At 43.2% G+C, this 18,505-nt stretch overlaps 1 protein-coding gene across 1 annotated transcript in view; it reads right to left on the bottom strand.

Moving 5' to 3' along the window:
• vegfc (vascular endothelial growth factor c) overlaps nt 1-15,330 on the bottom strand; it is a 62,223-nt gene extending 46,893 nt beyond the window's left edge. The window contains exon 1 of the mRNA XM_084318507.1: nt 14,313-15,330. Within this exon, the coding sequence (XP_084174633.1) occupies nt 14,313-14,414 (102 nt within the window). The 5' untranslated portion in view covers nt 14,415-15,330. The remainder of the gene's footprint in view (nt 1-14,312) is intronic.
• Between the last annotated feature and the right edge of the window lie 3,175 nt (nt 15,331-18,505).

The raw sequence follows: 18,505 nt of genomic DNA, 5'->3' as shown, positions 1-18,505 counted from the left end.
ATTCTGGTAATCCTATCTGAACTGCCTTGGTTTAATTGTTTTTGCAGAACAATGAGGATGGAGACAGCTAGTATCTGTGGTGAAGGAGCATCACTGTCAATGAAGGGGCTGCATGGTCACAGCAGTAGGGATGGGTACCTTTCACATTTGAACCGATACGGTACCGGTACCTGTGAATCGATACCGGTACCCAACGGTACCTTTTTTCTGTACTTTAGTCTAAATTTTTTTTAATTTACCTACCTCAGCCGTAAAAAAAAAACCAAAACTTCAAATAACTACAATTTCGACCGTTTTCGGCTTGCCATTGCTCCAACTGCTTTGTTGTTGAATCAAGTCAAATCCTAGGTCAGCATATATTGTGCGTGTGAACGTTGACATGAAAAGAAGAAAGGTAAAACTTGAATCGATACTCGGTAGTACCGACGTGTTTCGGTTCGGTACCTCAAAAGTACCGAATTCGGTACCCATCCCTACACAGCAGTGGAAGACTATGTGTGTACAATACTCTCTTCACCACCTAACCACCATCCTCTCTACCACCATGCAACACCATCCTCTCTACACCACCATGCAACACCATCCTCTCTACACCACCATGCAACACCATCCTCTCTACACCACCATCCTCTCTACACCACCATGCAACACCATCCTCTCTACACCAACATGCAACACCATCCTCTCTACACCACCATGCAACACCATCCTCTCTACACCACCATCCTCTCTACACCACCATGCAACACCATCCTCTCTACACCAACATGCAACACCATCCTCTCTACACCAACATGCAACACCATCCTCTCTACACCATCATGCAACACCATCCTCTCTACACCAACATGCAACACCATCCTCTCTACACCATCATGCAACACCATCCTCTCTACACCATCATGCAACACCATCCTCTCTACACCACCATCCTCTCTACACCACCATGCAACACAATCCTCTCTACACCAACATGCAACACCATCCTCTCTACACCACCATCCTCTCTACACCACCATGCAACACCATCCTCTCTACACCAACATGCAACACCATCCTCTCTACACCACCATGCAACACCATCCTCTCTACACCACCATGCAACACCATCCTCTCTACACCACCATGCAACACCATCCTCTCTACACCACCATGCAACACCATCCTCTCTACACCACCATGCAACACCATCCTCTCTACACCACCATGCAACACCATCCTCTCTACACCACCATGCAACACCATCCTCTCTACACCATCATGCAACACCATCCTCTCTACACCATCATGCAACACCATCCTCTCTACACCACCATGCAACACCATCCTCTCTACACCACCATGCAACACCATCCTCTCTACACCACCATGCAACACCATCCTCTCTACACCACCATGCAACACCATCCTCTCTACACCATCATGCAACACCATCCTCTCTACACCATCATGCAACACCATCCTCTCTACACCACCATGCAACACCATCCTCTCTACACCATCATGCAACACCATCCTCTCTACACCATCATGCAACACCATCCTCTCTACACCATCATGCAACACCATCCTCTCTACACCACCATGCAACACCATCCTCTCTACACCACCATGCAACACCATCCTCTCTACACCACCATGCAACACCATCCTCTCTACACCACCATGCAACACCATCCTCTCTACACCATCATGCAACACCATCCTCTCTACACCATCATGCAACACCATCCTCTCTACACCACCATGCAACACCATCCTCTCTACACCACCATGCAACACCATCCTCTCTACACCACCATGCAACACCATCCTCTCTACACCACCATGCAACACCATCCTCTCTACACCAACATGCAACACCATCCTCTCTACACCATCATGCAACACCATCCTCTCTACACCACCATGCAACACCATCCTCTCTACACCATCATGCAACACCATCCTCTCTACACCATCATGCAACACCATCCTCTCTACACCATCATGCAACACCATCCTCTCTACACCACCATGCAACACCATCCTCTCTACACCATCATGCAACACCATCCTCTCTACACCAACATGCAACAACATCCTCTCTACACCATCATGCAACACCATCCTCTCTACACCATCATGCAACACCATCCTCTCTACACCATCATGCAACACCATCCTCTCTACACCACCATGCAACACCATCCTCTCTACACCAACATGCAACACCATCCTCTCTACACCACCATCCTCTCTACACCACCATGCACACCCACATGCCACACTACGTTTGGATGTGTTCCGCGTCTTCCGTTCCAGACTAGTGTGTGTTTGTTGGTCCATTTGTAGATAATTCTGCTAGTTCCTCTTTGGCTTTAGCAGCCAAACTAGCAGCTGATGCTGTGGACAGAGAGAGAGAGCTGAATGGATCCTAGAACTAGTCGTAAAATATTTTGGAACAAATAACACTATTATCCATTTGCATTTGACAACCATATTTGCAATGTAAATACGCATTCAGTAGCGAGTATAGTGTAGAGGCGGACATCTACTGAGCACACTTTCTAGTTACTCATGAGGTTTACATCTTTTGAATGTATGGGCACTAGGGGTGTGCAAAAAAAAGTTGATTCAAATAAGAATCGTGATTCTATCTCTACCGATTAAACACCAATTCACAAATTCAAAAAATCTTTTTTGCCGTCCTTTCTTATTGCAGAAGACCACTAGTAACATGCTTCTGTTCAAATTATTGCATTTATGTCTCATATTGAGTGGACTAAACTGGAAAATAAATCTTACTGAAGGTTTACATTTGATTCAGTAGGATTTTATTTGAGACCCATTACCTGTACCACAGTCAAATGGGAAACTTAAAGGGGAACTATTTTACTATTTCTTTCACTATTTGGGCACTTTTACACAATTCCTGTGAGTCTATGGAACACCTCTGTAATATATATATTTTTTTTATTCATTGTTTTGTATTTCTAATCAAGTCCTCAAAAACAGCATTTTTCTACCTCAAGATTTCGAGCTGTTTTGCAGCCGCAGCTGCAGGTGCCACCTAAACCACTGTGTGGCCTGCGCCGCCTGCTGAACATTAACATGCAGCAGCGACTATGTGACATCACATATAGGCACATTTTCAAACGACTCAGTTCAGTGAGGGTGAATATTGTGAGAGGAGAATTGGAAGAATGCGCCAATATGAGAATTTTGAGACATAGATCATATTAATATAAGTTCACATAGCTAGGAAACAATGCTAAACACTCAAAAAGGCCATTTATAAGATAGTTCCCCTTTAACTCAAAACAGCAACCTAGAATCAAATATATGTACGTATTGAAATCGAGAATCGATTATGAATATAATCACGACGCCAATAATCAAAATCTTGAGATTTTCTGAATAGTTGACGTTAGTAGTAATAGTTGCGTGTCACCGGTGTGGTGCTTCACTATGCAAGAAGGCAGCTAAGTCTTAACTCATTCCCCGCCAAAATTGGGAGCCGACGCTTGAACGCCAACAACGAGTATACTCGTTATTTGAGTTTTTCCTTTTTTTCGATATTTGTATTCATTATTCATCCTGGGACCTTGGTGTTACCATAGGGAATGAGTCTGAGTTCGCCAAAGTGCAATACCGGCCGCATCCAGCTAGACGGCGGTATCGAGCACCCTTTGAAACCTTGTATCTTGGCCTGTAAAATGGCCAAATGTCTCCGGTTTCACTTTCCCTTGTCGGGCGAATGGACCGGTTCTCCCGGTTCCATTGAAGCATGTCAAATATCCCCGATCCATATGTTGTGGTGGGTTATGCCGTCGACCAAATGGACATCGGATGTACCAGATGGCGATCAAACAATTGGAATATTATTTTTGGAATACTCCCGATCACAGGTAAGGACTACTATTAGCTTGATCCTGCAATGCTTTTTATCGATCCAGCTGATCAGCGTCTTTAGTGTTCAATACGAATGCCGTTACTGCCACCGTAATGACCCCCCCCCCCTTTCATGCATTCATGATGGAACATAATACCTATGATATAGATTTGATTTGCGAATACTAGCGTGTACAGGCAAGAAACAGATTCACGCATGAGGCTCTAACACAGCCTTTCGGGAATTACCCCAGACCACGCTATAACGATACTTATATTCACCACGGTATAACACGGGAACATATGGATGGAGAAATTTATTCTTTTTTACATATTGAACGATAGATAGGTGATGTCAAATGGGCCATAGTATTGTATCCATAGCTATAATATAGAATATAGTTATAGCTCTACAAACAAGGTGACGCACTCCTATCTTTTAAAGCGTGGCAGTGCTATGACGGGCTCCGTCTAATTCCCGGCGGGGAATGAGTTAATTGATTCTGCTCTGTGATTGGTTAACGGTCTTTTCTGTTGAGTCGTGACAGCAGAGAATACAGTGAAGGGATCGTCTCCTGATAGCAGGGTAGTTTTGACAAATCAAGTATTCTAATATTTGACGGTTATGACAGCTGGGGGATATAAACCCTAGATTATACGGCTATGAAAGAGTATTTCTGTCTAGTTACCAATCGAGGGCAGCTGAAATTAAATCAATACACGTCTCGCTATGGGATAATAATTTAATTGTTAAATAGGACACAGCCTATGTGTGTTTCTGAGGATGTTTTTTTAACGGTTATGTGTCCCACAGGTATTGAACAGCAGCTGGGGGGGAGAGAGAGGTCAACTGAAGCACAGAGAAAGCCCACAACTCACTTCCTACGAGCGGTTCAGTGGACGAGACTTTGGTCCCGAATAGATCGCTGTGATGTCAAATGAGCGGGGAATTATCCTTTAATGCATATCGCGGATGATGAATCGTTATCATGCACTGGTTATGGTGTAAGCATGGAGATGGTTTATGTAACTCCACTGTCTTTTAGGGGTGGGGGAAAAGATCGACACAGAGGTATTGCATGCTGATATTATATCGATACACTAGCGGCAAGTATCATTATTTAAATAAATAAAAACGTGTTTTGCTTGACAATCCCATTTTGCTGCAATAAGAATAATTGGAGTGAGCTGAACAGACTGAAAACGTTATCTTATTAGCGTTTTTATATGTAAAATGTTTCTGACCTGGCGGTAGGCGTGGAGGGGGGGGGGGGGGCCGGGGAGAAAGCAGGCGTTTTTAGTGTAAAAAAACACCCTATTTATTGCATTCTGGTGATTTATTTTGCACTTTGTGATGGATTAAATTAACTGATATTATAGAGCTCAACGCCACACCAAAGCACACATAATAACATAGACAACTTTTTAGGGATTCTATGACTGACAATCATGACAACAACCTCGTCTTTAACACTTTGAATGCCCAGCAGGGGGCGCACATTTAGTGCTTGAATGCCCACATCCACTTCAATGTTAGCATTAATATCGCCTAATCTATGTTTTAAATTATGGCTATGTGTCTAATCTGCCCGTTGCATTATCAATGACCTATTTCCAGTCAACATTGTCGAAGCAGATTGTTTTTTTATCGGTTCATTTCCGTTTCATAGCATTTAGAAAACCGCTAGTTTTCACAAAAAAAAAGAGGATTCCATGATAATCGCCCTGTACTGTAATATTCTAGAACGTTGTCATTTGTCTGCCTATTTATGAATCGTTTTCAAATAAACGCTAGATTATCGATAGTATATGTGTACGTGTGCACGCTAGTGCCGCGCGCTGAAAATCGATTCTCTCAGTTCCTGATCGCTCTTAGAGTCAAACAGCCATATCACAAAAAAAAGAAAAGGCTTATATCTCCGTGAAAACCGGTCTGATTATCCTAATACTGGTCAAATAGATTCCTTACCTGAGATCAGATGGTATCCAAATGGATTATTCCAATTCCTGATCGCCATTCCGAAAATCGATCCTTTTATTGATCCACCACGTATACTGTACAACACATAATCCCGCTGCTCTGAGGGTCCAGAATGAAGCTGATCGACTCCGGTCACATGCGTGAGAAGTAAAATGTGGAATCCGTTTTTTTTTTTCTCATGCCTTTTCATTGAGTCCAATCCAAAAGGGTGGATTACCATCTGGGAGACGATAGGGGGCGCTTTTTTCACATCTGAGCGCCTGGAGTGGCTGATTTACCAACGGTAGACTTGGTTGATGAAATATGAATTCAGATCGCTAATAAAAAATTTAAACGAGAAAAAACGAATATTCTTGTTATGGGCATTCAACCCGTGGGGGGTAAACCGGAGAAAACTCGGGTTGGGCATCCAAAGTGTTAAACATGACACCACCATCATCAAGCGATTCAACGTTCAGCATTGCCAAAGCGCGGACCAGGACCATAACATCAGGATGATCAAATATCACTCACCAAAGCTGTGTGGGCTCACTTGAAGAGAAAGGCAGCACTGGCTTTCGATGGACAGCATGGCCAATGCGTAAAGTCGCGGCTGTAAAAAGCGAGTAAACGTTTTTATCCTCTTTAAGGTGGAAAAGTTCCTCTCTGACTCAGATGTCGTCATAGGAGTCGTTGATTTTAAGCAGACCGATGGTCTCAGTAAAAAGCCTCTTCTAGGTTGTTCTCATGGATGGATGTTAACGGTTACCCACGGTTACCTTTGCAAGCTGTTTGAGTTATAACGATATCCAGTGGCTTGGTGTGGACCCAGACGTTTGATTAAAATGTTCTCCAAATTCAGGGTTTCAAACCTGTGCTTGAGTAAATAATCCACCCTGTTCATTTTCACGTAACGTCACTAGCTAGGTAGTTTACAGTAGCTGCCGTTAGCAATGGAAAGCTTCTTTGCCGACTGTAATCCGACGCCAGCCACTCAACTTTGAAATACAAAATGATGACGTACACTTGGGGCTCCGAGCCCCACTTGCCATCAAATTGATGTGGTCTACTGTGAACGAGACAACACCCTGAGCATGCACACTTGGATTCACCCACGTACAGTGCACCCTGCATTGATAGAGAGGGGCTAGCCCCATTCGTGCTATTTTAGACCTAACGATCGGGAGAATGACGCAATCTGAAACAGCAAGGTAGAGAGATGACATGAACTAAAATACTAATAGAATGTATATGCAATTTAGTAAGATGCTATATCCATACATAATACATTTGAGCAAATAATAGGCAAATCTTTAAGATTGAATAACATTTGTCTGCAGTTCTTTTTGGTGACACTAGGTGGGGCTCTGCCCCTAATGACCAGTCGCCACTGCTTATTAGATCAAACAGATGATGTATATATATTTTATACTGCAGATTTCTGTTGGGGGCATCATTTGCAAAAGATAATAAATCACAATATTACAGTATCATGACTCTAGTATCGTGACTCTAGTTGTCATCCAATGGATGCTAATCTGTTAAATCAAGGATCCTCTTCGAGGTTCCACAGGGTTCTATTCTGGGCCCTTTATTATTTTTAATTTACATGAATGATTTGGCTATGTCTTGTAATACTCTACTTCCATTATTATTCGTGGATGACACCAATCTCTTAGCTACTCATCATGACTTCAAGTCCCTGATTGTATGCGTGAATGAGGAACTTGAAATTGCCTCTAACTGGTTTCAATGCAACAAGCTTACTCTAAATGTCAAAAAACTTAACTTCATGGTCTTCTGCAACAAAAATAAGTACTACCCTAAAGAAGAATCTAAAATATTAATGAATGGAAATTAAATTTTCCAAGTGCCTTTCACAAAATGTTTAGGAGTTACTATAGATGAAGGGTTAAATTGGCATAATCACATTGACAATGTCTGCAAAAAGTCAATGATGATGCTTGGAATTTTGAGAAAGGTCTGCCCCATGATACATCCCTCTGCCCATCTAACCTTGTATTATAGCTTTTTATTTCCTTACCTTAACTACTGTTAATAGTAGTCTGGGCTGCAACATATCTATTCATATCTCAACAAATTAGTCATAATCCAGAAGAGGTTCCTCAGGATGATTTCCCACTCTACCAGATATGAACCATCTTGCACCTATGTTCCGCAAATATTCTCTACTATCAATTGACAAAAGTAATACCTTTCAAGCATGCTCATTCATATTCAAGTTCATTAACAATAGGCAAGATCTTCCTGATACCTTCCATAGTTTCTTCATCTTTTCATCAGAATTTCACTCATATCCAACAAACCATAGTAATAAACTCCACTTACCTTTCTGTCGGACGTCTAGCCATCAATTCAACATTAGCTTTAGAGGTCCTAAACTCTGGAACACTCTAAGTTCATCATTGAGGTCAACAACCTCCTTATCTATATTTAAAAAACAATTAAAATCTAATTTAATTTCATCATAAATCACCATCACATTAAGTTACTCCTGTGCATCAGTGTTACATCTACTGTATGGCTGCTTGTTTCTTTTTCCTCATTATATACTGTTATATATGTTATTCTCCTCTCTTTTGCCCTCTTGTAATAATAATAAAAATAAAAGAAATAAGTTGTTCTTGTTATTGACTCGTGTCAATCTTCCATGTTTTCGCTATAGTGTCTGCCTTATGTTTCTGATCCTGTTTTATAGTTTATTTTCTAGACCATGTTTACATGTATTTCGTTCATATTGTTTATGGACAATGGGATGGGAGTGGAACTTTGTACAAGTTTGTACAAGTTCCCTCCTAGCACTGTTTTTTTTTAAATAATGTGCTAAATAAATAAACTAAACTAGTATCGTGACTCGAGTATTGTGACTCTAGTATCGTGACTCTAGTATCGTGACTCGAGTATCGTGACTCTAGTATCGTGATTCTAGTATCGTGACTCTAGTATCGTGACTCGAGTATCGTGACTCTAGTATCGTGACTCTAGTACCGTGACTCAAGTATCGTGACTCTAGTACTGTGACTCTAGTATCGTGACTCGAGTATCGTGACTCTAGTATCGTGACTCTAGTATCGTGACTCTAGTATCGTGACTCCAGTATTGTGACGCGAGTATCGTGACTCTAGTATCGTGACTCTAGTATCGTGACTAGTATCGTGACTCTAGTATCGTGACTCTAGTATTGTGACTCGAGTATCGTGACTCTAGTATCGTGACTCTAGTATTGTGACTCGAGTATCGTGACTCTAGTACCGTGACTCTAGTACTGTGACTCTAGTACTGTGACTCTAGTATCGTGACTCTAGTATCGTGACTCTAGTATCGTGAGTCTAGTATCGTGACTCGAGTATCGTGACTCTAGTATCGTGACTCTAGTATCGTGACTCTAGTATCGTGACTCTAGTATTGTGACTCGAGTATCGTGACTCTAGTATCGTGACTCTAGTATTGTGACTCGAGTATCGTGACTCTAGTACCGTGACTCTAGTACCGTGACTCTAGTACTGTGACTCTAGTATCGTGACTCTAGTATCGTGACTCTAGTATCGTGAGTCTAGTATCGTGACTCGAGTATCGTGACTCTAGTATCGTGACTCTAGTATCGTGACTCTAGTATCGTGACTCTAGTATCGTGACTCTAGTATTGTGACTCGAGTATCGTGACTCTAGTATCGTGACTCTAGTAGCGTGACTCGAGTATCGTGACTCTAGTATCGTGACTCGAGTATCGTGACTCTAGTATCGTGACTCGAGTATCGTGACTCGAGTATCGTGACTCTAGTATCGTGACTCTAGTATTGTGACTCGAGTATCGTGACTCGAGTATCGTGACTCTAGTATCGTGACTCTAGTATCGTGACTCTAGTATCGTGACTCGAGTATCGTGACTCTAGTATCGTGACTCGAGTATCGTGACGCGAGTATCGTGACTCTAGTATCGTGACTCTAGTATCGTGACTCGAGTATCGTGACTCTAGTACCGTGGGGCCTCCAGTGACTTTAGATTAGATAAAAAAAAAGGTACAGTACAACGAAAAGACGTTTGGCAGCCAACCAGAGTGCAAATGTAACAGTAAAGTGCAATAATAATATACAATGTACAGGTGATTCAACTGGGTACAAAATATATAGATTAGTACTACTGAGTGTAGTGCTAATAATCCAATGTATATGTACAGGGTTCTAATATTATTATATGTACAGTGATACAGACCAAATACACCATGGTAGTAGTAGCAGCGTAATTAGTAAGAGTAGGTAAGGGATATGCATATGTACAAATATAGATATACTATCACAGCAATGACGCGGGTAGTTTGAACAAATCAAGTAAATAATATTTTATGGCTATGACAGCTGGAGAATATAAAACCGAGATTATACAGCTTTGAAAAGAATTTCAGCAAATACTGAGTTTGTCTAGTTACCAATCGAGGGCAGCTGAAATTAAATCCCACTCCTACTCATTTCCCTATTTCTCTCACCCTCTACTATTCTCTCCATCCTTCTTATCCTCTCCTCTATCTCTCTCTCTCTCTCTCTCTTGGTCTCCATCTGCCTCTATCTCTTCCTCGCTCTCCCCCGTCTCGGTCTCTCTCTCTCTTTCTTTGACCCCTCTCGGCCTCGCTCTCCCCCTTTCCCTCTGCACCCCCCCCCCCCCCCCCCCCCCCCCCTCCCAAGAGGATTACATGATATGAGGTCATCGCTCTGGGACCATGAGGTCATGACTGACTTAATTGTTGAGCAGCCATTCGCTTTCTTTCAGTTCGCCGGGGTGTGTCTCCATCATGTGCGCACACGCACACACACACACACACACACACACACACACACACACACACACACACACACACACACACACACACACACACACACACACACACACACACACACACACACACACACACACACACACACACACACACACACACACACACACACACACACACACACCTGTTAAGGGATGTGTTAATGTCTGAATGTGTTTGGAAGAACAAAGCCGGGAATATAAATCAAGTTCTTTCTTTCTTTTATTAAATTATTAAAATGTATTTATTTTCCTTCCCTCCTTCTAACAAGCGACATCGTGTTTCGGCCACCGGCTCCAAAAAATAAATCATCATTCACTTGCCATCCTCGGAATTCAATTTTAGACATTTATATTTATTTATAACCTTTCATCTTTCAACCATTCACAACCTTTTCCATCACCTTTAGAATTATGATGGATCAATTATCATCATTATTTATTGTAACGTATAATATAACCGATGGGGCATACACACCCTCATCTACACCCTTGTTTACACCGTTTATTTGTCTCGTATTTTTATATTCAGATAACATTTTATTGCCTATATATTTATGTCTTTCTACTATTGCCCTGCCCATACTTGTACATCCCCCCTCCCCCATGCTGCCTGCTATGACTCCCGAATTTCACCCAAGGCGATCAATACAAATAAATTACTTCAAAAAGGCACAACCTGGCTTAGAATCGCGTTGCTATTTAACACGTGTCGTGTGTTTTTAAACCGCTCGTTCAGGTATGCGATCGCACATGTGAGATTCATTCATGCGATCGCACGTGCAAGATTCAAATTCAAGATTCAAATTCAAATCGCACGCGCGATTGCACACACGAACGAGCGGTTTAAAAACACACAACACGTGTTAAATAGCAACGTGATTCTAAGCCAGGTTGTGCTTATTTTTAAGTCATCTGTACTAGTGTTGCACGATACACGGATACTAGAAAAGTATCGCGATACCCAGCTGTTAGAAATGGTCCGATACTCACACAAATGTAACATTTTATTAGTATCGATACTTTTAGAATAATAGCCAGATGCTAGTGTGTGTGTGTGAGAGAGAGCGCACACTTTGTGTAGTAGGTGTGTCAAGAGTGTCGGCACTGTTTATAAACAATTTTCCATGTTCTGTCATCTAATATTATATTCCATTAAATGGTGCATTTCTTTTTTTTTTTTTACTTCATTTTTTTAGCGTTTATCGCTTTTCTGGTCAAGCATGACCGACAGATGCAGGGTGAAACGGGAGGGAGAACAGGGGAAGACATTCGTCAAATGACGGCGGGTTCGGGAATCGAACTCGGAGTCAACCAGATCCGTGACGCAGCACGGTATTCCCCGACGCTTTCGCGTCGAGGTACATGGTGAGCTACTGGAGCTCCCCTTAAATGGTGCATTTATATAGCGCTTTTATCCAAAGTGCTTTACAATTTGTTCCTCACATTTTTACCCATTCACACACCGATGGCGGAGGCAACCATGCAAGGTGCCGACCTGCTCATCGGGAGCAATTAGAGGTTAAGTAAGTGTCTTGCTCAAGGACACTTCGACACGCTGCCCGGGAGAAGCGGGAATCAAACCGGGAACCGCCGGATTGCCAGACGACTGCTCTACCTCCCGAGCCACTGTCGCCCCCATTACTTTTCCTGACATTTTAGGTTTTTGCCAAAGTATCGTTTTAGAAACGGTATTGTGGTACTTAGGCTGGTATCGGTATCAAAGTCCAGTGACGGAACTAATCTGTACGTGTTTAGTTGAGAGAACCAGAGCCTTCTGTATAGAATTAAAATCACATTGAGACCCAGATATCTTCCTTAAGGTTCACACACACACACACACACACACACACACACACACACACACACACACACACACACACACACACACACACACACACACACACACACACACACACACACACACACACACACACACACACACACACACACACACACACACACACACACACACACACACACACACACACACACACACACACACACACACACACACACACACACACACACACACACACACAATAGACACACACAAAGTCCAGCCAGTAATAATACAGCGGGGCTTTGGCCAACTCATCTTGACCAACAGATTATTTCCAGGAACTGGACACTGGGTCCCTGCTGGAAGTCAAATCTCTCAATGTGGCAACTTTTAAAGATAGAATGCCGTTGACACAAACCACAACCGCAGAAGAATAGTAGTAGTTATGTGACAGAACTGGACAATATGCATGTACACCACCAGATATACAACAGAAACGGGGACAACATATGCGTGCCAGTGTTTTTACCCTACTGCAGTGTCTCGGAGAGAGGCCTCTGAAGCGGCAGACCGTGTGTGACACTAAAAAAACTGAAAGCAATAGAAACTAAAAGACCCACACATCCCACGCCATACATCCCACCTGTGATGGATATGACCAGAGAACACAGAGAAAACCCAGAGCTCGCATCCCTCGGGTCGGCAATCATGGCGGTCGCCTTCCTTCCCGTACTGGGGAGGTCAAAAGTTCGGCCCTGATGTAATCAAGTGGGAGCTCCGCCCACAATGGTATTCAGAATGCAGTTTCGGCCAAAGACCCCGGACGATACTTTCAATTGGAGGAACAAACAACCACTCGGATTGTGGCCAACCCCTGCGCTCACACCATGACGTCTGTCGGTGGATGATTTGTTGGAGAAATGCCTGTCAAAATGGCGTCTGTGTTTTTCATTCAAATGGTTACTCCCCTTAAATAGGAGCCAACAACGAGGTTTTTGCATCCAACTGTTGCCCAGAGTCTCGACTACAACCGTGTGAAGTCGGATTCGTCGTTCTGTTCGGGACTTGGGAGTTTTTAACCAAAAGGCGATGAGTGCACCGCCACCTATATTAGGAATCCAAGCGTTCTCACGCTGCTACAGTATTTACAATCCTCTGCCAGGCTCAAAAGGCTGTTTTCCATGATTGATTATAATAGATCATAGCCGGGTCAAGTGATTACAGGAAGTTGCTGTAACAAAAATGATTATTTCTTTATTTGGCCACTAAAGACTAATATTTAGATTTTATTTTTTGCGTTGTAAACCATCTCACAGAGGTGGAGTTTGCAATTTAAATAAATATTGGCTCTACCACCACGGCAGAAAAACTGAAAAACATTTGACCTCCCAACCCATACACACCAATGTCTTGACCTTTCACCTCCTTGGCGCAGGTCCTAACGCCGCCGGTTTACCTCCAAAACGGTTCAATTATCGCAGTTCCGTCACTGTGATGAGTGAAGTCAATCACAATAAAGACACTTTGGATGATAAAGTAAAAGTCTTGTGAAATTGCACAATCTGGACTGTAGTCGATGGAGAAACTCGTTATTATTGTATTCTTAATGAGCTCTTAACCCTTTCACTGCCACACTACAGAAGGTTAACCCTTTACTACTAGTGTGGCAGTGAAAGGGTTCAGAAATGGAGTGGAATAGCCACCGGTTCGAAACGTGCCACTATCAACACGTGTCGTTTTCCTACATGTGCACTATGAGGAGCACATCTCACGTTGTTTCAATGCATACTGTATTACTGTAAGAGCATGCGCTTGTGTTAAATGGCTTTACATTTCCAACACGTCTAAATACAGGATGAGAGTCTTACCTCTGTGCCCATGTCTGTAGTGGAGTAATAGTCCTCATAGTCTTGTCCAAAGCACAGATGACAGATGTTCAGAATCCATAGGAGTACAACTGGTATCCACATAGTGGGCAAAGACAGGAGGAGAGGAGGAGAGGAGAGGAGAGGAGAGGAGAGGAGAGGAGAGGAGAGGAGAGGAGAGGAGAGGAGAGGAGATGAAAGCAAAATATGAGATGAGAGGAAAGCAGGAGAGAAGAGAAGAGAAGAGAAGAAAAGAGGAGATGAGATGAGATGAAAGCAAAAGATGAGACGAGGAGAGCAGAAGAGAAGAGAAGAGCAGAAGAGGAGAGGAGATGAAAGCAAAAGATGAGATGAGAGGAGAGCAGAAGAGGAGAGGAGAGAAGAGAAGAGAAGAGAAGAGAAGGGGAGAGGAGAAGGGATGCAGGAGAAGAACTTCTAGAGAGAAGTGTACTGTAGGTGGAAGGAGAGGAGATGGGAGAACAGAGGAGAGAGGAGGAGGAAGAGAAGGAGCTGTCACTGGTTGTTGTATCGGTTACTAGTATTCCGCTTCCGTTTGTCGTCTCTCTCCAGGGTTTCTTCCGTCGGCTCGGCCTCTTCTTCCTATCCAGGAACGGAGGTGCTCTTAGGGCACAACAAGTCACTCGCCACGGGGAAACGTAGCCAACCAAACATGATGAAAGGAAACCTCTTCTTCTCTTTCAAAAAAGACAGCCGTCCCTTTTCCTCTCCCTCTCTCTCTCTTCCAGATGATATCTTTCCACCTCGTTTAAGGTCTCTCCAGCTCCGTGTCCCTTTACGCTGAGAGCTCGTCTGTCCTCTCTCTTCTTCTCCTTCCTCCCCGGGGAGACGTCCTCTCAAGGTGGGGGAGTGCGGTTCAACGAGAGCCGTGTGTGTCGGCGGCGCGAACTGCCAAAAAATACATCTCTTTTTCCCCCCCCTGCTCTCTCTCCTTCCAGTCTCCTTATTTATCTCTATTTGATATCTCTCTTCTATGGCTTCAGTCGTCTATATCATTATCTGTTTCCACTTGATCCACACAGTTCATTCCCCCCCCCCCCCCACCCCCTCCTCTCCCTTTCTCTCTCCCCCCCTCTTTCTTCACACCCGCAGCTGTTCTCTCTTTTATCCCCTTTTCTCTCTTCAAAAGGTCGCTCCTGCCTTCCCTTCACGCTCTCCGCCCTCTCTCTCCCTCGTCTTTGAACCTCTCGCTCAAACCCCCCTGTGGGCACAGAGATTCCTCCCCCTCTAGACGACACCGTCTGCACGCCGTCTACTGGGGAAGCTCTGCAGAGAGTGGCGGGATCCTCTGCGACGTGAGTGACGGGAGAATATCTGTGTCTGTGAGCTGCGGGAACCACACTTTACTCCCAAATCCTGTTCTTGGTACGAAAGAAGAATGGAATGAATGGGAAAGACGGTATCCTGGGTGACGGTATCCTTTGCTTAGTATCCACACACTCCCCCCCCCCCCACTGGAAGGAATGGCAGAAGGAAGACGGCGTCCTGCTTGGTCCCGATGGAGTAAAGGAGGAGAAAGACGGGGAGATGAATGGAATCCCGGTGGCAGGAGAAGAGGAAGAGGAGGAGGAGGAGGAGGAGGAGGAGTAGTGTGTCTATAGAGGATCTGAAAGAGACAACACACATGTGACAGAAGATTAAACGCTGGCTCAGGCTCACTCCCTCTCTCTCACTCTCTCTTCTTCCCTCGCTTCCTCACTCATTCCTCACCTCTCCCACTTGATTCATGCCTCTTTGTATTCTCTCCCTCTCCCTCTTTCGTTCTCTCAATGGGAGGAGCTGTCGCTCGCGCTCCAAATTGTGTGTGAATGTGCGTGTGAGGGAGTGAGCATGCGTTTGTTTCTCGTATTTTATGATGCGTATATGCAAAGTTCAGCATTGGGTGCCTTCTAGTAACTGTTGATATCTTTACACCTCAGGAAGCTCTATATCATTGTCACGGGGGCGCGTGTGTGTGTGTGTGTGTGTGTGTGTGTGTGTGTGTGTGTGTGAATGATTTAGGGTGTGTGTCAATCTTGTCACGGTGTGTGTGTGTGTGTGTGTGTGTGTGTGTGTGTGTGTGTGTGTGTGTGTGAATGATTGATTTAGGGTGTGTGTTAAATCTTGTCACGGTGTGCGTGGGTGGCCTGTGAGGAGACAAGAAACAGAAGCGCTCTCTTCTTCTCTCACTTCCTCTTTATTAATCCCCTTTAAAGAAAAAAAAAACTTGACATACCTCCTCAACTATACTGCCTCGAGGCTGTGTGTGTGTGCACGTGTGTGTGTGTGTGTGTGTGTGTGTGTGTGTGTGTGTGTGTGTGTGTGTTGGGGGTGGGGAATGGAGGTCAAGCAAAGGTAAACAGTAGATTGACCTCCATCCAACACACATCAGTGTGCGCATATTTTCTCCCAAGGCAAAGGATTTACCTGGAACCATAAAAGAGCTCTCTAGACAGTGAGAGAGACAGAGGAAGAGGAAGAGAGAGAGAGAGAGAGAGAGAGAGAGAGAGAGAGAGAGAGAGAGAGAGAGAGAGAGGGGGGGAAGGAAGAGTGGGAGAGAGGGAGTGTCTGGGAAAATGTTGGATGATAAAACATCTGATCTCTCAGCCAATCACAGCGAGGAATTTCAGGGATTAAAGACGACACTCACACACACTCACGCTCACGCCAGCGGTGGCAAGTGCCAGCTTGCTGCACGCTTTATGTGTTGAAATCTGTGTAACCAAATTCCACATTCCAGTCATCCCTTTCTCCATTCCGTCATGTGAACCGAGTAGCCTACTACTACTGACATAGAGGTACAATGAATTGACACGGTGCTTCTTAAATCGAGAATATATATATATATATTTTTTCTTTTTTCATGTAAAAGTATTATAGATCAACTTTTTATGTAGATTTTTTCAATTTTTTAATAATACATCACTAGAGCTTTTAGAAAGGTGCAGAATAAAAGTATTGCCCCCCCCCCCCCTCCCTCAACATTTTTGAATGTTTTTGATTAATTAACTAATTTTGGCAGGTCTGAATTAATGTTGTTGTTTACATGATGCAACCCCTCCCTACTTGCCATTTCCCACGTGGAATGCACCCGATTGGATAAACGACATGCTGGTGCTCTAGTGTGACGTCTAGTGGCTAAATCGATAGTACCTTTAAACTTTATTTTAACCGGGCTTAAAAGAAAATATTGTTTGGTTCCTGTTGGTTGTCAGTTAAGGCCATGGGTAGGTAGGGAATTTATTTAATTTTTTATTTAATTTTTTCCCACAGCGACTATGGATAGGGAATTTCTTTATTAAATTAAAATGTTCACGACAACATGGATGCATGTACTCTGCCAGCACGTTTAATATCCATAATACTAAAGTTTTGACTAAGATTTGTATGAAACTTTATTAAAAATATATATATATATATAAAAAAAGAAAATTGAACTCATAAAAAAAATTGGGTCGCACCTAAATCGGCAGGGTCGGTCGGCAAACCGGAACCAAACCATTTTTTTTTTAGGCCCCGGGTGATTCTCATTGAGATTAATAATCTCTTTAGCAAGAGAGATCCGGCCAGGACAGCAGCGTTTAGAAACACACGTCAAAGTGACAGACGCTGCAACATAAAAACAAAAGCAGAATAAAATACATAGAATAATATCATACAAAAAACACATTAAAAGTAAAGTGTTCCGGGTTAAAGGAAGTGAGATATTCAGAAACACAGACGGCTCAGTCCCGACTGACTCCGTTTCCAGGTCATTAATTTTTAAGATTTTCCAGCAGCAAGGTGGCTTGTAGTGTATTCCAGGAGGAGGGAGCCAACGCTTCTGTGCGCTGGTACCGTGAGCTACAGATACTAGGGATGGGACTTTCTAGCAAAAGTGCTATTCGAATATTCGTTTTTTACATAATATCGAATATTCGACCCCCCCCCCCCCCCAACCAAAATTCTTAAAAAAAAAATATATATATATATATATAGTAATTTTTTGTTTCAGTTTGAATTCAGTTCAAATGTTCAGTTTCAGTTCAATTCAGTTATTCTTTTTAATGGATCATTAAAATCAAAGGGTATTGCACATAAATAGGCACTTCTATGAACCGGTTTTAATGAACAAACAGAAACAGTAGCGTGTGCATCTTTTAGATCAATTAGGCTATGGAAATGAGGCTGCCTCTAAATATAAAAAGGAATGAAATAAG

The sequence above is a fragment of the Notolepis coatsorum genome (assembly GCF_963971535.1).
Source record: "Notolepis coatsorum genome assembly, chromosome: 1".
Taxonomy (NCBI): Eukaryota; Metazoa; Chordata; class Actinopteri; order Aulopiformes; family Paralepididae; genus Notolepis; species Notolepis coatsorum.
The sequence above is the reverse complement of the archived record's forward strand: the minus strand, read 5'-3'. Positions and strand labels throughout refer to the sequence as shown.